Below are 21,187 nucleotides of genomic sequence, written 5' to 3'. Positions count from 1 at the left end.
ACCTGTGTTTGTCTGTTGTTGTTGAAGGCCTTAACAGTTGAAAGCTATAATTGTGAGAGACTTTTTGTTATGGCTATCTGCGACTCAGCATCTCTGCTATATGGTGAGTTTTAAAAGGATTTATTTTGCATAGTTGTGTTTTCCAGTATTGTAATGAAACACTACTAGCAGAAGTAAATATGTAAGAAAATAACTTTATTTTTTTTAACAATAAACACATTTCCTTACACAGAACTATTAAACATCACAGTCATTTTTAAGAGATTAGCTATTTTAAGCATGGTCCAAACAAAGTTGTGATAAGAATGTGCATTCTTTTCTTAAAAACAGCCAAATTTGAATTCACAATTCATATAAAATAGTCTTATGATATATTAAAAAGGAAAATTTACTCCTACAGTCATGCTTATGGAGAGTTGGTGGATCTGACCCCAGCAACACCTAACAGGTGTTGGGTAAGTTTACAGACTGGGTGCCCACAAGCCAAAGCTGCCACATTATAAAGCACAGACGACTGCACCCCAGAAAACATAGTAAAAACAACTGTAGGAAGGGTGAGCTACAGACCATAAACGATTACGATAGGAACATGGAACGGGACAGATAATACTGTTTTACGGATTTAGTATGGCATCTCTAGGAACTTCCCCCCTCCCCCCGAGGGAGATGTGTGGCTGGATATTTAATTCTATGAAATCAGATACCCATTTGTATCTGTTGTATGAGGCATGGCTGGTAGGTTTAACAGCAGCCCAGGATCTGATGTCCTACCACTTGAACTTAAGTTCCAAGGAAAGCTGAAATAAGAAACAATTATATAAACATAGGCAAAAAGGCTGAAAAATGTGTAAACAATATGGACACTCCAGAAAATGATGTGGTTAAGAGACACATTTTGGAGAGAAGAAACAGAATGAAGTACAAAAATTATGTATCCAGGTAATAGAGAGAATGCACCAGCATTATTTTCAGTTGTGATTCCTGTGACAGAAAACTGTAGGTTGGAGAATAAGGAACAATGTATTTTAGTGATAATGCAGAATTTAAAAGGTGTAAGATGACAAAACAATGCCTAGATTTTTTACATACTCTGCATCTCATTGCATTACAACTCATTTGCCTTTGTTTTTTGTCATTTTATGTCATACAAGTGAAGAGGGGAGGAAATACAGATGAAAAAGACTGCATGTGGAGTTTGAACATGGGAAAGAAAAGAATAACAAAGAATGTCATAATATAATGTAATTTGACAGATAAAGAAACTACTCACCAAGTGATGGCTGGAGAACACACTCACTTAAAAGAAGGTTATACTTATGCAAGATTTTGGAGTCAGTGGCTGCTTCTTCTAGCAGAATGGTTGAAAGGGGAAGGAAGAGGGGTGAAAGAAAAGGACCTGCAGTTCTGGGTGTCTTTTCTAAAATCTATCCCTTTCCATAAAACTCTCCAGTCCTCTACCTTTACGCCCTTTCCTTTCCCTTCTGATGGAAAATGGAGCCACTGGTCCAAAAGCTTGCATAAGTATGACCTCCTTTTATGTGTTTGTTCTCCTGCTGCCGCTTCATGATTAGATTTTTTTATTGGTCCAGTTACATTATATTGTCAAAGAATATGATAAGTTATAGTATTGGAAATAATACAAAATTCCAATTAATTCAAGAGCGATTTTTTATGTGAGTGCAAAGCAGAATAACTTCGGGACTAAAAGACAGTGTCTGAGACAGTGGCTAATTTATTTGAGATATTTTGGGTGCATTTACCATGTAACATGTCTGTGTGGAAGAACGAGGATAGAAAATCTTCAAATGCTGATAAAACTGTTATCTTTTCGGCATCTTGACAGATGTATTAAGTAAGCATTATCTTTTACCTATTTGTTATTCAAACTATAACAGAAAAGAATGCACACAGTAGAAAGCAACCACACTAAAAACTAAATAAATGATTGTTGTTTAACAATAGTAATAAAGTGTAACAGTATTTGTTTCTGGGTGAAGAAGTGTTTCACTCAGAATCTCTCGTTGACCTAAAAGTGGTGTACAAATATAATTTCCCACCTCGCATCTTTTTTCCCATAGACACACACATGTATCTCTATTTCTCTCTCTTACAGAGATTTACTCTTTCAAGTAATGATTAATTCATATAAAAATCATGAACAGTTGCTGGTAACCAGACTGAACTACTACACTGAAATAGATGATATCTCACTAGAAGGAATCTTCTTCACTCGAATCAGTATTGTAACCAAGTTGTTCCAGCCACCAGTCTTTGACTTCCAGTTGCACATTGGACATCTTTGGCATGGCGGTTTTGTTAGCTGTGATGTCTCGCAGCAATCTGCTGGGCTCAGGACCTTCAGTCAAATGAGGCAGATTATTCTTACTGCCACCTGCGAAAAAATTTATTATTTTTATCTTCATTTACTGTACTATCCACTCCAACTTTTTATCTTTCTAGTAGCATAATGATGTACTGTTGTTGTTGTTGTTGTTATGACATTCTGTTTACACACAATAAAAAACACACAAACACGCACACAAATTTCAAGCTTTCGCAACCCAAGGTTGCTTCATCAGGAAAGAGGGAAGGAGAGGGAAAGACAAAATGATGTGGGTATTAAGGGAGAGGGTAAGCAGTCATTCCAATCCCGGGAGTGGAAAGAGTTACCTTAGGGGGAAAAAAATGACAGGTATACACTCACACACACACACATACACATATCCATCCCCAAATATACAGACACAGGCAGACATATGTAAATGCATTTACATATATCTGCTTGTGTCTGTATATGTTTGGATGGATATGTGTGAATGTGCGAGTGTATGCCTGTCCTTTTTTCCCCCTAAGGTAAGTCTTTCCGCTTCCAGGATTGGAATGACTCTTTATCCTCTCCCTTAAAACCCAGATCCTTTCGTCTTTCCCTCTCCTTCCCTCTTTCCTGATGAAGCAACCGTGGGTAGCGAAAGCTTGTAATTTGTGTGTGTGTTTATGTGTTTTTTGTCTCTATCAACATACCAACACTTTTGTTTGGTAAGTTTCAGTAAGAAACATTCCACATGGGATAAATATATTAAAAACAAAGATTCCATGACTCACCAAACAGGAAAGCACTGGTAGATAGACACAAATAAAAAAAAAAAAACAAAAAAACACACACACACACACACACACACACACACACACAAAAGTTCAAGCTTTTGCAACCAATGGTTGCTTTGTCAGGAAAGAGGGAAGGAGAGGGAAAGACGAAAGGATGTGGGTTTTAAGGGAGAGGGTAAGGAGTCATTCTGGGAGTGGAAAGACTTACCTTAGGGGGAAAAAAGGACAGGTATACACTCGCAGACACACACATATCCATACACACATATGCAGACACCAGCAGACATATTTAAAGGCAAAGAGTTTGGGCAGAGATGTCAGTTGAGGTATGAGTGGCGGCAACTTAAAATTAGCAGAGGTTGAGGCCTGGTGGGTCTGTGTATGTATGGTTGGATATGTGTATGTGTGCGCGCGAGTATATACCTATCCTTTTTTCCGCCTAAGGTAATAGTCCCCCATTCGGATCTCCGGGCGGGGACTACTCAGGAGGATGTCGTTATCAGGAGAAAGAAAACTGGCGTTCTACGGATCGGAGCATGGAATGTCAGATCCCTTAATCGGGCAGGTAGGTTAGAAAATTTAAAAAGGGAAATGGATAGGTTAAAGTTAGATATAGTGGGAATTAGTGAAGTTCGGTGGCAGGAGGAACAAGACTTCTGGTCAGGTGAACACATGGTTATAAACACAAAATCAAATAGGGGTAATGCAGGAGTAGGTTTAATAATGAATAGGAAAATAGGAATGCGGGTAAGCTACTACAAACAGCATAGTGAACGCATTATTGTGGGCAAGATAGATACGAAGCCCACACCTACTACAGTAGTACAAGTTTATATGCCAACTAGCTCTGCAGATGATGAAGAAATTGAAGAAATGTACGATGAAATAAAAGAAAATATTCAGATAGTGAAGGGAGACGAAAATTTAATAGTAATGGGTGACTGGAATTCGAGTGTAGGAAAAGGGAGAGAAGGAAACATAGTAGGTGAATATGGATTGGGGCTAAGAAATGAAAGAGAAAGCCGCCTAGTAGAATTTTGCACAGAGCACAACTTAATCATAGCTAACACTTGGTTTAAGAATCATGAAAGAAGGTTGTATACGTGGAAGAACCCTGGAGATACTAAAAGGTATCAGATAGATTATATAATGGTAAGACAGAGATTTAGGAACCAGGTTTTAAGTTGTAAGACATTTCCAGGGGCAGATGTGGACTCTGACCACAATCTATTGGTTATGACCTGTAGACTAAAACTGAAGAAACTGCAAAAATGTGGGAAATTAAGGAGATGGGACCTGGATAAACTGAAAGAACCAGAGGTTGTACAGAGTTTCAGGGAGAGCATAAGGGAACAATTGACAGGAATAGGGGAAAGAAATACAGTAGAAGAAGAATGGGTAGCTTTGAGGGATGTAGTAGTGAAGGCAGCAGAGGATAAAGTAGGTACAAAGACGAGGGCTGCTAGAAATCCTTGGGTAACAGAAGAAATATTGAATTTAATTGATGAAAGGAGAAAATATAAAAACGCAGTAAATGAAGCAGGCAAAAAGGAATACAAACGTCTCAAAAACGAGATCGACAGAAAGTGCAAAACGGCTAAGCAGGGATGGCTAGAGGACGAATGTAAGGATGTAGAAGCTTATCTCACTAGGGGTAAGATAGATACTGCCTACAGGAAAATTAGAGAGACCTTTGGAGAGAAGAGAACCACGTGTATGAATATCAAGAGCTCAGATGGCAGCCCAGTTCTAAGCAAAGAAGGGAAGGCAGAAAGGTGGAAGGAGTATATAGAAGGTTTATACAAGGGCGAGGTACTTGAGGACAATATTATGGAAATGGGAGAGGATGTAGATGAAGACGAAATGGGAGATAGGATACTGCGTGAAGAGTTTGACAGAGCACTGAAAGACCTGAGTCGAAACAAGGCCCCCGGAGTAGACAACATTCCATTAGAACTACTGACGGCCTTGGGACAACCAGTCCTGTCAAAACTCTACCAGCTGGTCAGCAAGATGTATGAGACTGGCGAAATACCCTCAGTCTTCAAGAAGAATATAATAATTCCAATCCCAAAGAAAGCAGGTGCTGACAGATGTGAAAATTACCGAATTATCAGTTTAATAAGCCACGGCTGCAAAATACTAACGCGAATTCTTTACAGACGAATGGAAAAACTGGTAGATGCAGACCTCGGGGAGGATCAGTTTGGATTCCGTCGAAATGTTGGAACACGTGAGGCAATACTGACGTTACGATTTATCTTAGAAGAAAGATTAAGAAAAGGCAAACCTACGTTTCTAGCATTTGTAGACTTAGAGAAAGCTTTTGACAATGTTGACTGGAATACTCTTTTTCAAATTCTAAAGGTGGCAGGGGTAAAATACAGGGAGCGAAAGGTTATTTATAATTTGTACAGAAACCAGATGGCAGTCATAAGAGTCGAGGGGCATGAAAGGGAAGCAGTGGTTGGGAAAGGAGTGAGACAGGGTTGTAGCCTCTCCCCGATGTTATTCAATCTGTATATTGAGCAAGCAGTAAAGGAAACAAAAGAAAAATTTGGAGTAGGTATTAAAATTCATGGAGACGAAGTAAAAACTTTGAGGTTCGCCGATGACATTGTAATTCTGTCAGAGACGGCGAAGGACTTGGAAGAGCAGTTGAACGGAATGGACAGTGTCTTGAAAGGAGGATATAAGATGAACATTAACAAAAGCAAAACGAGGATAATGGAATGTAGTCAAATTAAGTCGGGTGATGCTGATGGAATTACATTAGGAAATGAGACACTTAAAGTAGTAAAGGAGTTTTGCTATTTAGGAAGTAAAATAACTGATGATGGTCGAAGTAGAGAGGATATCAAATGTAGACTGGCAATGGCAAGGAAAGCGTTTCTAAAGAAGAGAAATTTGTTAACATCGAATATAGATTTATGTATCAAGAAGTCGTTTCTGAAAGTATTTGTTTGGAGTGTAGCCATGTATGGAAGTGAAACATGGACGATAACTAGTTTGGACAGGAAGAGAATAGAAGCTTTCGAAATGTGGTGCTACAGAAGAATACTGAAGATAAGGTGGATAGATCACGTAACTAATGAGGAGGTGTTGAATAGGATTGGGGAGAAGAGAAGTTTGTGGCACAACTTGACTAGAAGAAGGGATCGGTTGGTAGGACATGTTTTGAGGCATCAAGGGATCACAAATTTAGCATTGGAGGGCAGCGTGGAGGGTAAAAATCGTAGAGGGAGACCGAGAGATGAGTACACTAAGCAGATTCAGAAGGATGTAGGTTGCAGTAGGTACTGGGAGATGAAGCAGCTTGCACAGGATAGAGTAGCATGGAGAGCTGCATCAAACCAGTCTCAGGACTGAAGACAACAACAACAAGGTAAGTCTTTCCGCTCCCGGGATTGGAATGACTCCTTACCCTCTCCCTTAAAACCCACATCCTTTCATCTTTCCTTTTCCTTCCCTCTTTCCTGACGAAACAGCCGCCAGTTGCGAAAGCTCAAAATTCTGTGTGTGTGTTTGTGTGTTTTATTCATTGTGCCTATCTACTGGCGCTTTCCCGCTTGGTAAGTCTTGGAATCTTTGTTTATATATAAAATAGAAAGAAACATTCCACATGGGAAAAATATATTAAAAACAAAGATTCTATGACTTCCCAAACGGGAAAGCGCTGGTAGATAGGCACAATAAAAAAACACACAAACACACCCACAAAATTTCAAGCTTTCGCAACCCACGGTTGCTTCGTCAGGAAAGAGGGAAGGAGAGGGAAAGATGAAAGGATGTGGGTCTGCTTGTGTCTGTATATGTGTGGATGGATATGTGTGTGTGCGCGAGTGTATACCTGTCCTTTTTTCCCCCTAAGGTAAGTCTTTCCGCTCCCGGGATTGGAATGACTCCTTACCCTCTCCCTTAAAACCCACATCCTTTCATCTTTCCCTCTCCTTCCTCTTTCCTGACGAAGCAACCGTGGGTTGCGAATGCTCGAAATTTTGTGGGTGTGTTTTTTTATTGTGCCTATCTACCAGCACTTTCCTGTTTGGTAAGTCATGGAATCTTTGTTTTTAATATATATATTCTTCAGGAAATAGGGAAGGAGAGGGAAAGACGAAAGGATGCAGGTTTTAAGGGGGAGGGTAAGGAGTCATTCCAATCCCGGGAGCAGAAAGACTTACCTTAGGGGGAAGAAAGGACAGGTACACACACACACACACACACACACACACACACACACATACATATCCATCCGCACATACACAGACACAAGCAGACATTTGATAAACATATAATACTATTTGTCACAAAAAACAATACATATAGTTTCCTACTGCATTAACAGACAATAAATTAAATGAAACCAACGTGCTGATAAGATAGTTCACCCTGTTTTACACTTATAAATCTTTCTCAATGTGATGGCTCGTAAACAAAATGCTCTTGTATCTTATATCTTTGAATTCACTGTTGTCTTACAGAATAAATATCTGAGATAGTGTGGCAATATTTTTTCTGTAAAAATAAGCAGTAAGAGGGTTGTGCAAAGTCAACAGCCACACTTGACAAAGACTATTTCCAGAACTTGTAATTCTTACATCCAAATGTCAGAAAATTTACTTGTAATGGCTTTTGTGATTATTTGTGAGAGTTATTTTAGGCTGAAACATGACTTAGAAAACCATAACACAAAACACAAAAATAATTTTTATATATAACTTTTGTTACTGACAGATTCTTGGGTTCAGAATAGATTCTCGTGTTCTCGTACAAACTTTCTTACAGGTTTGTAGTATCTCCGAAAAACAAAGAAATATGGATAAGGACATTCAATTATCCATGAAAAAAGATGAGATCAGTGATTTCAGAGAAGGAAGATTCTTTATTGTATTTATGAAGCAAGGAATTAATCATGCCCAGACATTGGTCAATAATTTGAAGGTATTCCTATGTTATCATTCATGCTTGGTAATTATTCTTCAAAATTATATGAATACATGGCTTCCAGCAAAAAATGTCCCATAGAGAACAATAATCACTGTTAAAGTAATCTTCTGTATGTGTTACACTTTAATGATTAGTTTCCTTTATGTGTGTAAGAGTATTTACATGAAGCTGATGTACACAGACAACAAATGAGTAACATAACTGAATAGCTAGGAACTATTTTCAAAACTAGTGACTTTTCAATTACTTGAGTAAAAAGTTCATTCACAGTCACAGTGAGTATAAACAATCAGTATTTTTTCCCTTTGTCGTAGAATCAATATAGATAAACAAAAAGTAACATGTATGTAAAACAATGTGCGAACGAATGAATGCAATAAATATACAATTGCAAAGTTTGATATTGCAAGTTTTGTGGTAAGCATTACTGCACCTTAAAGGTGTCACGTTCATCCCACTGTTCAGTGGGAAAAGTGTACTGCTTCACCAACAGAATATGCATACTGTAAAATTACAAGGAAACAGAGTGGCTGGTCATCATCAACTTTCAGGACATCAAATTTCAGTACTGCTGAGAGACATATATGATGTGAAAGAAGTGAGTGTACATACATACATAAAAAAAAAGTTTTGAGTCACCCCAGTTCCCAGAACTCATGAAGATAGACATTAACTGTGGATATTGTATCACAGGCACAGTCCCTTTGACTGTTTAGAGATGCCACTAAATCTGCCAAAAGATGTAAACAACCATGAATGAGCAGCGCCTATTAGGCGGAGGGGGTCCGACAGCCGATCAGTTCCAGTAGTTCCATGAGGAAGGAGCTACATGGCTCGTGTTGTTTATAGTTCAACCATGCCTAGACTGTCAATACCGTGGTTTGATTGCGTCTGCATTGTTACTTTGTGCCAGGAAGGGAAGTGATATTGTTTGGACATGGAGGCGATACAGAGAGATAGGAACTGTCAATGACATGCCTCGCTCAGGCCACCCAAGGGCTAATACTGCAGTAGATGATGGCTACCTACTGATTATGGCTCGCAGGAACCCTGATAGCAATGTCACCATGTTGAATAATGCTTTTTGCACACCCACAGGACGTCCTGTTATGACTCAAACCGTGCGCAATATGGTGCACGATGTGCAACTTTACTCCCCACGTCCATGGTGAGGTCCATCCTTGCAACCACAACACCATTCAGCACAGTACAGATGGGCTCAACAACACTCTGAATGAACTGCTCAGGATTGGCACCATGTTCTCTTCACTGAAGAGTGTCACATATGCCTTCAACCAGACAATCATCGGATACGTGTTTGGTGGCAACCCGGTCAGGTTGAACGCCTTAGATACACTGTCCAGTGACTGCAAGAAGGAGGAGGTTACCTGCTACTTTGAGGTGGCATTATGTGTGGCTGATGTGGATGCTGGTGGTCATGGAAGATGCTATAATGGCTGTACAAAACGTGAATGCCATCCTCGAATGATAGTGCAACCATATCAGCAGCACATTGGCGAGGTATTCGTCTTCATGGAAAACAATTCGCACTCCCATCGTACACATCTTGTGAATTACTTCCTTCAGGATAACGACATCACTTGACTAGAGTGGCCAGCATGTTCTCGAGACATGAAACCTATCGGAAATGCCTAGAATAGATTAAAAGGGCTGTTTATGGACAATGTGACCCACCAACCACTCTGAGGGATCTAAGCCAAATTGCCACTGAGGAGTGGGACAATCTGGACCAGCAGTGCCTTGATGAACTTGTGGATAGCATGCCACAATGAATATAGGCAAGCATCAATGCAAGAGGACGTGCTACTGGGTGTCAGAGGTACAGGTGTGTATAGCAGTCTGGACCACCACCTCTGAAGGTCTCGCTGAATGGTGGTCCAACATGCAATGTGTGATTTTCATGAACTTCTATTTTGCATCAGACACATTTGTGTTGAGCTTGATATTTGGACTTGGGCTTCAAGTTCCTATGCTGACTACAGAATTTAACTATTCCTACAGCACTTTTGGAACTAGACAGCTGGACAGTTGCAGAGCTTACAATGGACTGGTTGCCCACTACACATGTCTATTGCACTTCAGTGGCATTTGTATTTGGTGTACAATAAAGGAGAATTGAGATTGACATAACAATGCAAAATATCCCAGTTATAACACAACTAAACAATTTTCTGTATGGACTTGGGAGTTTCTCATATTGTGGCAGTGGCAATCGTTTTGCAAGAATTGCAGCTTTACTCTCAGCAGCAAGAGCATTAAGAACATTGGCCATAAATCAATGGTGCCTATCTTTTCATGACTTGATTCAGATCTAAGTCATGATAAGTACAACATAGGTGATTAATTACAACATGTAATTGTAAGAGTGCAAGGAGCATCTATACTTATCATTTATTTGTGTGGTTCAGAGGCAGTATGAAGAATCAGAGAGTTTACACTGCACATACAAAATGTAGCAGACAGCTCACTGTCCCCCACCTTCCAAGTGTCGACAACATTTGGGGTTAAAACATATGTAGCACCAAAAATGAGTGCCCCAGAATCACCCACAGGTAGTGTTTCATTGTTAACTGCTGTCTCTGTACCGGTGTAGGTCTCAACTACAATAAAGACTGACTTGACTGTATCTACATATACTGGCACATAAGAGCCATTGAAGTCAACATCAAATATTTTGTTTTGGTGTGCCAATAACATGTATGGCCATTGTATGATGATTGGAGAGGTTACTGAATGGCATCATGTCAGATGAAATCTTTCTTTGGAGAACTGTAAGTTGCAGAAAACGTGTGGTTACTGGGTTGAATGTTCTTTTCAAATGGCAGGATAGTGCTTGCATATCTGTGAGTGAAAATGTTGCATAAGCCCAAGGCGTCTACAATACTGTTGGATGTATTAGTAAAGAATTCTCTTGATAGTCGAAGGGTCTGACCATACACTACTTTTGCTTTCTTTGAAAGCAACCAGGAGGCCTTGTAGAACAATAAGGATGCTGTCAGTCCAATGCTGTGTGGCATGGCAACTAGGTGAACCTTTTGATTGTCACTGGAGCCATTTCACAGGACCATTAGCAGGATAGGAGTGGGAGGGGGGAGGGGGGAGGGGGGATGGGGTGTCGGGGGAGGGGGAGGGGTAGTAGGCACAGGTTCGAATACATTTCATACTAAGCAATACTGAGGAAGCTTTGAAGAGAGATGACTTAATGTACTTCATGCTTGGTGCGTTGATATATCACAGTATACCACTACATTGGAGCCTGGTATTTGAATACGTCACTGCTATAAGCCTGACAATATTTCAAGGCATGCCTTCAATTTGTAGCCTGCTTCCTCGGCACCGCTAAGTGCTATGAAATCAAGCTCCTTCGTGATGGCGTCAATGAGAGATAATTCATCTGGTGGTCCATCCTGCTCACTATCAACAGGTATCCATAGCAAACTGTACTAAGGAGTCCAAATGCCACAATTAGCATGGTAATGGTTTGTCTCACTCCTGAAGGAAAGTGAACATAAGTAGCCTATGGCCTGTGAGAAGTGTAAAATGTCTATCTTCATGGATGTGCCAAAACGTTTTGGTTGACAAAAACTCTGCATACAGCTCACAGTCATATGTTGACCAATCTGCTAGTGAAAGTGATACTTTTTTGCTACATATAGCTACAGATTTCCAGTCAAGTTACACCGACTGCAGTCACCATGCATTCACCATATCTGCGAGACGTGTGTCCAGAACAGTGTAAGTTTACACAACAGCAGCTTTCACTCTGGTCAAGAATGCTTTTTTTCCACTAGTACACTTGGTGTGTCTCCATGTTAGGTGAATCTTTTATCATCTCATTGAGAGGTACTGCCAAAAATTCATGATTTTGGACAAAACACTGAAACCAGTTTGTGCAACCCAAGAAATGGCATAATCCTCATATTTTAGGGAGCTGGAGAAACTGAGGAATAGCTTCTACTCTGTCTTTCATTGGCAGGATTTCTTGTGCATTGATAACGTACCCTAAGAATTTTACTTCTGTTGCTCCAAAGACAATTTTTTTCAGGTTAATCACTAAACCATGTTCTTGTAGTCTAGTGAACATCTGCTGTGGGTGTATTAGATGCTCTGCCTCACTGGAAGACATTACAAGTACGTCATAAATGTAGACATAACAGAATTATAAGTTTCTAGTTACTCCCTCCATGAAGCTCTGGGAAGTTTAGGCAGCATTGCATTCACACAAATTTGTAAAGTTTAAATGGAGAGCGAACAATGGTTTAGCTGATAGTTGCCACAAGGGCATTACCTGTTACTCTTCTTGGGACAGTACGGAATGGAGATACCCAGCCAACTGTTATGTGAAGGGTGACAGATTTCTTGTGCTAACATGAAAACAACTCTTGCTTTATGGTCTTTAGTTTCTTTGGATGAAGATGGCGAGCCCGTGTGTGATGTAGCACGAAGTGTCTTACCGATGCTGGAGAAGATGATGGACAGTTGACTTTATGGAACTGACGAAGCAGGTCATTGTATGGTAAATCGCTGCAACCACTTTGATGTCAGCATGGTTGGCACTGCGTAAATGTCGATGACAGACAACTATGTTGTAGAGTCAAGCATGCTTCAACTGTGAAGATGTGGGAATATGCTTTAAAATGATAAGAAATCTGCTCCAACAATTGGGTACAGTATGTCAGCAACAACAGGCCTCCATAACGAGTTCACATTGAAGATTGAAGTTTAGATGTAAGTTGATGTAGCTGTAAGTCTTGATGGGTGATCCATTTACAGTATACAGGTAATGGCCATTGGTATTTTTCCACAGAAGACAAGAAGAATGGTAAACTGAGAGATCAGCACTTGTATTAATGAGAAATTGGAGCTTGGTAGAGGGCTCTGTTATTACAGTTGATGGCTGTCTTGGTTTGAAATCAAGTGCCATAGCTGCTGATTTCTGGCAGCATTTCCCTTTTCACAGGATGGCAACATTACTGAGCTGCAACTCCAAATTTTTTGTGATATCAGGAGATATTCTACCCAGTGGGTGACTGCCAGTGTCTGCTGGAAGGGCATTACCACCATGACGCAAGTGATTTGTGCTTGCAGTGCTTCCAGAGAAGTCTTTGTTCTGACGGAGACAGTTGTGATGTCCATTGTTGGATACATCTTGGCTATTTGGTCAGTAATTTCTGTGAAAGCATCAAGGCCACTAGTGAAAACTGTAAATATTTTCGGTGCATCCACAGCAAAGTATGTCACTCAAATATTCCACAGAATCATTAATTGTACTGTTTGTGATTATGCAAAGGTGACAAAGTTGAGACAGTATATGGTTATCAAGTTCTTCAGCGCAACACAATTTTTTAAGTTGCTTATTTCTGACTGCAACAGGTACATGCTTGATACAGATGTATTTTTCAGTGATTAGTGGCAAGGGTAGGATGACTTGTATTTCCATAGCCATATGCTCATTAAGTGCAGCTACCACGTAACTATAGGCCTATTTAGTTTCATCTGAGGCAATGTGGACGGAGACAAATTGGCCCTCAAGTTGAGTGAACCACAATATTGGGTTCTCCAACCAGAAGGGTGGGGTTTTCACTGTAATTGTACTAACGATCATGTTTGTTAATGGTAAGTCAGCTGCTTGCTAGATTCTGTGTGTTTGACACTGTAGGAACTGATTACATGAAGCTGTTGTTATGAGTGGTTCTGTGCAGTGCATTTTATGTGAGAATTTACATAAGATGTGTGTTATGATTCTGGCCTGTGATTCAATTTTTATGACATGTGATGCGATTGTTCCAGCTGTAACATTAGTAGGCATGCCGATCATTTGCCTACAATTGGTACATGATAAGTTTTCTTCCATGTTTGGTGTTTAGTGATGATGCAACTTTCCATTGAAATAGAAAGATGAACCGTCATAATGTGAGAATATGGGGTATGGAACAATCACATGAAATGGTACAACATGAGAGGGACCATCCAAATTTTAATGTGTTTTGTGCAGTTTTACGGAAAATGATGTATGGTCCACTTTTCTTGGCAGATAACACTGTTACAGGAAGCACATATCTTGATATGCTTGAGAACTTTCTTTTCTCACAGTTGGAGACTGAATCAAATGACTTCATTCACCAACAGGATGGTACACCACCACACTGGCAGCTGGATGTGCGGGAATTTTTAAATTAAAGGCTTACTGAATGATGGATCAGTCAAACCAGATCAAATGAGTCAGCCTTACATTACTGGCCTCCAAGATCACAGGAGCTGACTATTTGTGATTATTTCTTGTGGAGGTTTATAAAAGACTGTTTTTTATGAGCCCCCATTACCAACAACAATGAATGAATTGAGACCTCGCAAAACAGCAGCTGTGGAAGCTTAACTCAAGACATGTTCGCTGCAGTGTGGGAACAATTTGAATACTGACTTGACATATGCCACACTTCTAAATGAGGCATACTAAACGTTCATAAAAGTGAAAAAAAACTTTTTGAGTTTCCCATGTATCAAAAAACAAAATTCATTTTATATGTTTATTAGTTTCAGAAACAAATGCTGAACTGGATGATTCTTATTGATACATGCTGTATTTTCAATATCTTTAAAATGACAGAAATTAATATTTCACAGTGAATAAACACATTCACAGTGAACCTCTAAATTCACATCTTTTAAATGCTTTGTGTGATTTTAACATACTACATTTTAGGTGATAAAATTACACTAGAGCTATCACCTCTGAAAGCTTCATATCTGTATCTACTTTATTTCTTGATTTATTACATTTTTAAATCATTTCAGTATGCAAATGTTTGTAAGAAGACTGTCCCCCCACAATCACACAGCAAATGAATACAGCATGAATACCTCGTGTTTTGTCACATTTGTTTATTTATTTCATGAACAATTTATTATTTCACTGAAAACTGTATTTAAATATCAGTTACAACAGATAATACAAAACCATGGTAGTTTAATAAGTGAGCAATTGCATGTGTTAGGTGACACCACCTTTGTAAAAGAGTGCCAAAATATGCTTCTGACAAACAGGCCTAAATAACTGTGTAACCAATATTACCAATAATTCTGTAAACAACGTTTAATGACAATCTGTTGTCATTTATCATGAGCGTATTTGCGCAAGAACTCTGGATTATTTATTTATGAACAGAAATTCTATTTATATTTATCATGAGTGGCCTGGGTGTGACAGAATGTTAATAACATTTCTTTGTTTAAATACTGTTGTAATATATTAGTTTAGTCTGAGAAATGGTCAAGTCATGTCTGTAGAACTTATGAACAATGTATTTTTGGATGGGTCAGCCTTCAACCAGTGGAAAAGCAGACAATGGTGGTAAATTACAAGAGTCAATGGGAGAATGTGACTTTTTGAGGGAAGAGCTGAGCAATTCTTGGCTTATATGTTTGTGCTTTAAGGAGGCAGACCCATGGTAACGAGTGGTATTTGATTGTGTAGGTGATTGATTCTGGGTGATGAACGGCAGCTACCATACCTTAACTTCTGAAGGGACTTATATTTTGAGAGGTTTGAATGTGCTCTAATGTAGGGCCCTAACTTTTCTGCTTGTATAACACAACTGAAGATAGGCGGAATGTGAGTTACTATCCTTTGTACTGCATGTGTCAATTTGTGAATCATCATGCTGATGTCTGGACTGGTTTGACTGAAGAACATTTTGTGTACTGTGATCACCAAATTGACATAGTTTTCGAAACTTCCTGACAGATTACAACTTTGTGCCAGACCAAGACTCGAATTTGGACCTAGGCCTTTTGCGGGCAAGTGCTCTACTGACTGAACTACCCAAGCATGACTTACGATCTGTCCTCACAACTCTACTTCTGCAAGTACCTGGTCTCCTACCTTCAAAACTTCACAGACGTCCTCCTGTGAAACTTGCAAGACTAGCATGCTTGGAAGAAAGGATACTGCACAGACATGGGTTAGCCACAGACTTGAGGATGTTTTCAGAATGAAATTTTCACTTTGCAACAGAGTGACCTGATTTGAAACTTCCTGTTTCAAATTAATGCACACTCTGCTGCAGGGTGAAAATTTCATTCTGGAAACATTCGCAAGGCTGTGGCTAAGGCATGTGTCTGCAATATCCTATCTTCCAGGAGTTCTAGTCGTGCAAGTTTCACAGGAGAACTTCTGTAACTTTCAAAGGTAGGAGACAAGGTACTAGTGCAAGGAGAATTGTGAGAATGGGTTATGAGTGAGACTGGGTCATGAGTCATGCTTGGGTAGCTCAGGCGGTAGAGCACTTGTCCATGAAAGGCAAAGGTCCCAAGTTCAAGTCTCAATCCAGCACACAGTTTTAATCTGCTCGGAAGTTCCATTTCAATACACACTCCACTGCAGAGTGAAAATTTCACTGTGGCTAACCCATGTCTCCACAATATCCTTTCTTCCAGGAGTGCTAGTTCTTCAAGTCCTGCAGTACAGCTTCTGAGAAGTTTCAAAGGTAGGAGATGAGGTACTGGCAGAAGGAGAGCTGTGAGGATAGGTTGTGAGTCATTCTTGAGTAGGTCAGTCAGTAGAGCAAAGGCCCTGAGTTTGAGTCTCAGTCCGGCACAGTTTTAATCTGCCACAAAGTTTTATATCAGTGCGCACTCCTCTGCAGATTGAAAATTTAATTCTGGTGTTAGTATTTGTGTATCTTTGATGATTATTTAGTGTGGGTATTTTGCTACCATTCTTGTAACACTCTCAACCTAACTTTGCTGCATTCAATAAGGGTATTTTCTGTCTGTATTTTAACCGAATATTGTAGGACCACTTCACATTTATTTGAGATGTCCTCTCTTGATTAAATATTATTCAAGATAATTCTCTCTCATCTACAACAATTACAGATGTTAGAATAGAGCCCTTGTTATTAAATTATTCATTTAACTTTTATTTTGTATTCCTGTGTATTTTGTTAACTCACAATTCTAGTCAATACATAGACTCTATTTGACTGCAGGATCACAGCTACAAGTTATTATTTGCAGTGAATAGTTGCGGGGCATGAAAGCTGACATGTGCGGCTCAACCCTATGACTGCATCAAGATATTCTTATTAAACAGAGCCATGCTTAGCCCAAGTACCTAAAGCACAAGAAACACAAGTGAACAGGCAACTGGTTTGCTTGTAAGGGATGCTGTTTGGAAGAGCAACTATTCAGCAGCAACAATTGTTTACCATCACACAGAGCATGATTTGAAAACTTGGGGTCACTGAATGTAGTGCATAATTACAATGTATTTGTTCAACACAAAATAAGTGACTGATTACAATGCATAATCATAAGACTGCAGGAAACATCTATATCTATCATCTGTAGCTCAGAAGCAGCACAAAATCCAGAGTGTGTACATTGCATGTAAAAAACATAGCATATGATTCACAGTTCTTGGGGATAACGAGCTCTGCTGTCATCTATAAATCCCTTTATATATCAAACTGCTTAATGGGTCCTTGTAGAATGCCCTGCTGATACAGCTGCTGGTGATACAGGTGGTGAGCCAGACTCAGATTGAATCTGCACAGTGGATTACAAAATTGGTCTGGTACACAGACCAGCCTGAATGCAGCTTTTAGATGGGTTTCCATGCTTGTTTAGACAAATGCTGAGCTGGTCCCCAATCTACACAAAAAAAATTGATACCCTAATAGTTAAAATACAATAATAACCACAAGAAAGGTTACACATTTCACAGACAGCTCCTGCACACAACTTCCTCCCTTAGGTTAACACGTAACACAGCAAGCTGGAAATACTATACCTGCTATGGCTGCACTTCTGCCAATAGTTAATTTTTTTTAATAATTTTTCAATTTTTGTTCAAGTATTTAGGTTGCACAAATTATGTACTTGAATCTGTGAAAGCATTACTCAAACTCTGCCTCACTTAGATTTATTATTCAGACTACAATTTTTGGTATGCTAATTGCAATACGACATATAGTGTTGTCAGAAACTACATTCATTAAATGATATTAACAATTGAATTATTACTGTAGAATACAATATCTGATTTTCAGTGAGCTAGTACATGATTTTGGACACCACTCCCTAGAGTGGCATTCACACTTCACAGTAAGGCATTTTTATTTTTCCTAAACTCATCACAGAATTAATGTTAAAAGTTTGGAAGTACCTACATTTTTCCCACTGCAGATTTAGCCACTGTACTTGTTATATTCCAGCTTTTACCATTGCATTTTTGCTGCCCCAATTTTTATGAATTGAACAATATTCTTCAATACTCAATTTTCAGGTACTGTTAGCACACATTGTAATATCAAACATGATTTCTGTATGCTTGAAACCAAAGCATACATTTTTTTCATGCCCCGATTTTTGTGTCCAACAGACCATGTTAGACTAGGCGAGTTAGTCTTAAATTTTCTGAATTAATGTGAGTTGTAAAATTCTTTTCATCATTATTTTTAACAGAATGCATAAAGTTATACAAGGTGGTTAAATTTCATTTCTTTCAACAAAATATTACCCACAATACAACAACTCTGCACACAGTCACACTGGAATCAAAAAAGTGACTATATCTCCACCAGTATTCTTTCGACATATTTTAAACATTACCAATGCTCATTGGAGAGATATGAAAACTTTCACAAAAAATTTCACTGAAATCTGTGGTAGGTTAAGCAGGAAATAGGTCTGAAATTAGGCAATTTGACAAGGAGTGACTCCTAGGCTAGATATCAGTATCAAAAGAATGGTGCATGAATGCTAAGCTTGTGCACAAATCAATGTTGCACTACCAAAATCAATTTCCCTCTGCCCAAGAAATCACAACAGTTGCAAGATTGGCTATAAGTTTATTTAATGGGACATCTTTGGAGCCAATACCCTTTTGGTGATGTTCTTAGTTAGAGCAGCACAGCCACTGGTGCTAATTTCATATAGAGTAACAACAGTGAATAGTTGCAGTCTAACAGAAATTTTCTCAAGATCTCATAGCTGGACTCTGCTGGATTTTCTCTAGCCTAGCCCAGCCCACCTCACCCCACATGTCTATGTCTATATAGATATTCTGAAAGCCACAGTACAGTGCATGGCGGAGGGTACCCTGTACCACTAGCAATCAATTCCTTTCCTATTTCACTCACAAATAGAGTGAGGGAAAAATGCCTGTCTATATGCCTCCACATGAGGCCTTATTTCTCGTATCTTATCTTCATGGTACTTGCGCATGATGTAAGTTGGTGGCAGTAGAATCATGTGGCACTCAGCTTCAAATGCAGGGTCTCTAAATTTTCTCAGTAGTGTTTTTCCAGCAATTCCCCTTTGAGTTCCCAAAGCATCCCAGCAACACTTACGTGTTGTTCAAACCTACTGGTGACAAATATAGCGGCCTGACTCTGAATTGCTTCAGTGTATTCCTTAAAACTGACCTGATCCAGATCCCAAACACTCAAGCAGTACTCAAGAATAGGTCACATCAGTGTCCTATATGCGGTCTCCTTTACAGGTGAACCGCTCTTTCTTTAAAAAAAAAAAAGGGTTCAAATGGCTCTGAGCACTATGGGACTTAACTTCTGAGGTCATCAGTCCCCTAAAACTTAGAACTACTTAAACCTAACTAACCTAAGGACATCACACACATCCATGCCTCAGGCAGGATTCGAACTTGCGACCGTAGCAGTCGCGCGGTTCCAGACTCATTCCTAAAACTCTCCCAATAAAATTAATTTGACCATTTGCCTTCCCTACCACAGTTCTCACATACTCATCCCATTTCGTATGGTTTTGAAACCTTACACCTAGATACTTAAATGGCTTCACTGTGTCAAGCAGGACACTAGTAATACTGTATTGAATATTGCAGATTTGATCTTCCCACTCATCTGTTTTAACTTACATTTTTCCCCATTTAGGGATAGCTGCCATTCATCACACCAACTGGAATTTTTTTCTAATTCACCTTGTATCTTTCTGCAGTTACTCAACTTTGACACCTTACCATACACCACAGAATCATCAGCAAACAACTGCAGACTAATGCTCACCCTGCCTGCCAAATCATTTATGTACATAGAGAACAATAGCAGACCTATCACACTCCACTGGGGCACTCTTAATGATACCCTTGTCTCTGATAAACACTCACTGTCGAGGACAGTGTACTGGATTCTATTACTTAAAAAATCTTTGAGCCACTCACATATCTGTGAACTTATTCCATATGCTCGTACCTTCATTAAAAGCCTGCAATGGGGCACCGTGTCAAATGCTTTCCATAAATCTAGACATACAGAATTTACCTGTTGCCCTTCATCCATAGTTTGCAGTGAATCATATGATAAAAGGCAAACTGAGTTTTGCATTAGCAATGCTTTCTAAAACGATGCTGATCTGTGGATGTAAGCTTCTCAGTCTCAAGAAAGTTTAATATATTCAGACCAAGAATATGCTCAAAAATTCTACAGCAAACTGATGTTAGGGATATTTTGGGGTTCGTTCTTTTTCCTTCTTATATAATGGAGTCATCTGTGCTTTTTTCCAGTGGGACTTTGTGCTGGGTGAGAGATTCACAATAAATACAGGCTATGTAAGGGCCTAGTGCCATGGAGTATCTTTGCAAAACCAAACTGCTATTACATCTGAACCCAATTATTTATTTGTTTTCCAATCTTTTAGTTGTCTCTCTATGCCAGAGATGTTAATAGCTGTGTCGCCTGTACAGGAGTCCTTCCGATGATCAAATGATGGTATGTTTGCATGATTCTCGAGTGTGAATGATTTCTTGAACATGAAAGATAAAACTTAGGCTTTCATTTTGCTATCTTCAACTGCCACACCAGACTGGTCAACAAGGGACTGAATGGAAGCCTTAGACCTGCTTAGCAATTTTACATAGGACCAGAACTTGCTTGGGTTCTCTGCCAAATCTTTTGACAAGATGTGATAGTGGAAGCTGTTGTATGCTTTGTGCATAGATATTTTTACAGCACATGAATCTCTACTTATGTTCACTTGTCATTTGTGCATTCTCTTTTGAACCAAGAGTGCAAAAGTCTCTGCTTCCTCAGCATCTTACATATAACATTATTAAACCATTGTGGATCTTACTCATTCT

At 39.3% G+C, this 21,187-nt stretch overlaps 1 protein-coding gene across 1 annotated transcript in view; it reads right to left on the bottom strand.

Moving 5' to 3' along the window:
• Window positions 1-202: 202 nt before the first annotated feature.
• LOC126276364 (sodium leak channel NALCN) overlaps window positions 203-21,187 on the bottom strand; it is a 361,108-nt gene continuing 340,123 nt past the window's right edge. The window contains exon 32 of the mRNA XM_049977270.1: window positions 203-2,392. Coding sequence (XP_049833227.1) covers window positions 2,211-2,392 — 182 coding nt within the window. The 3' untranslated portion in view covers window positions 203-2,210. The remainder of the gene's footprint in view (window positions 2,393-21,187) is intronic.

The sequence above is a fragment of the Schistocerca gregaria genome, chromosome 1 (genome assembly GCF_023897955.1).
Source record: "Schistocerca gregaria isolate iqSchGreg1 chromosome 1, iqSchGreg1.2, whole genome shotgun sequence".
Lineage (NCBI taxonomy): Eukaryota > Metazoa > Arthropoda > Insecta > Orthoptera > Acrididae > Schistocerca > Schistocerca gregaria.
This window is presented reverse-complemented; position numbering and strand designations above follow the sequence as displayed.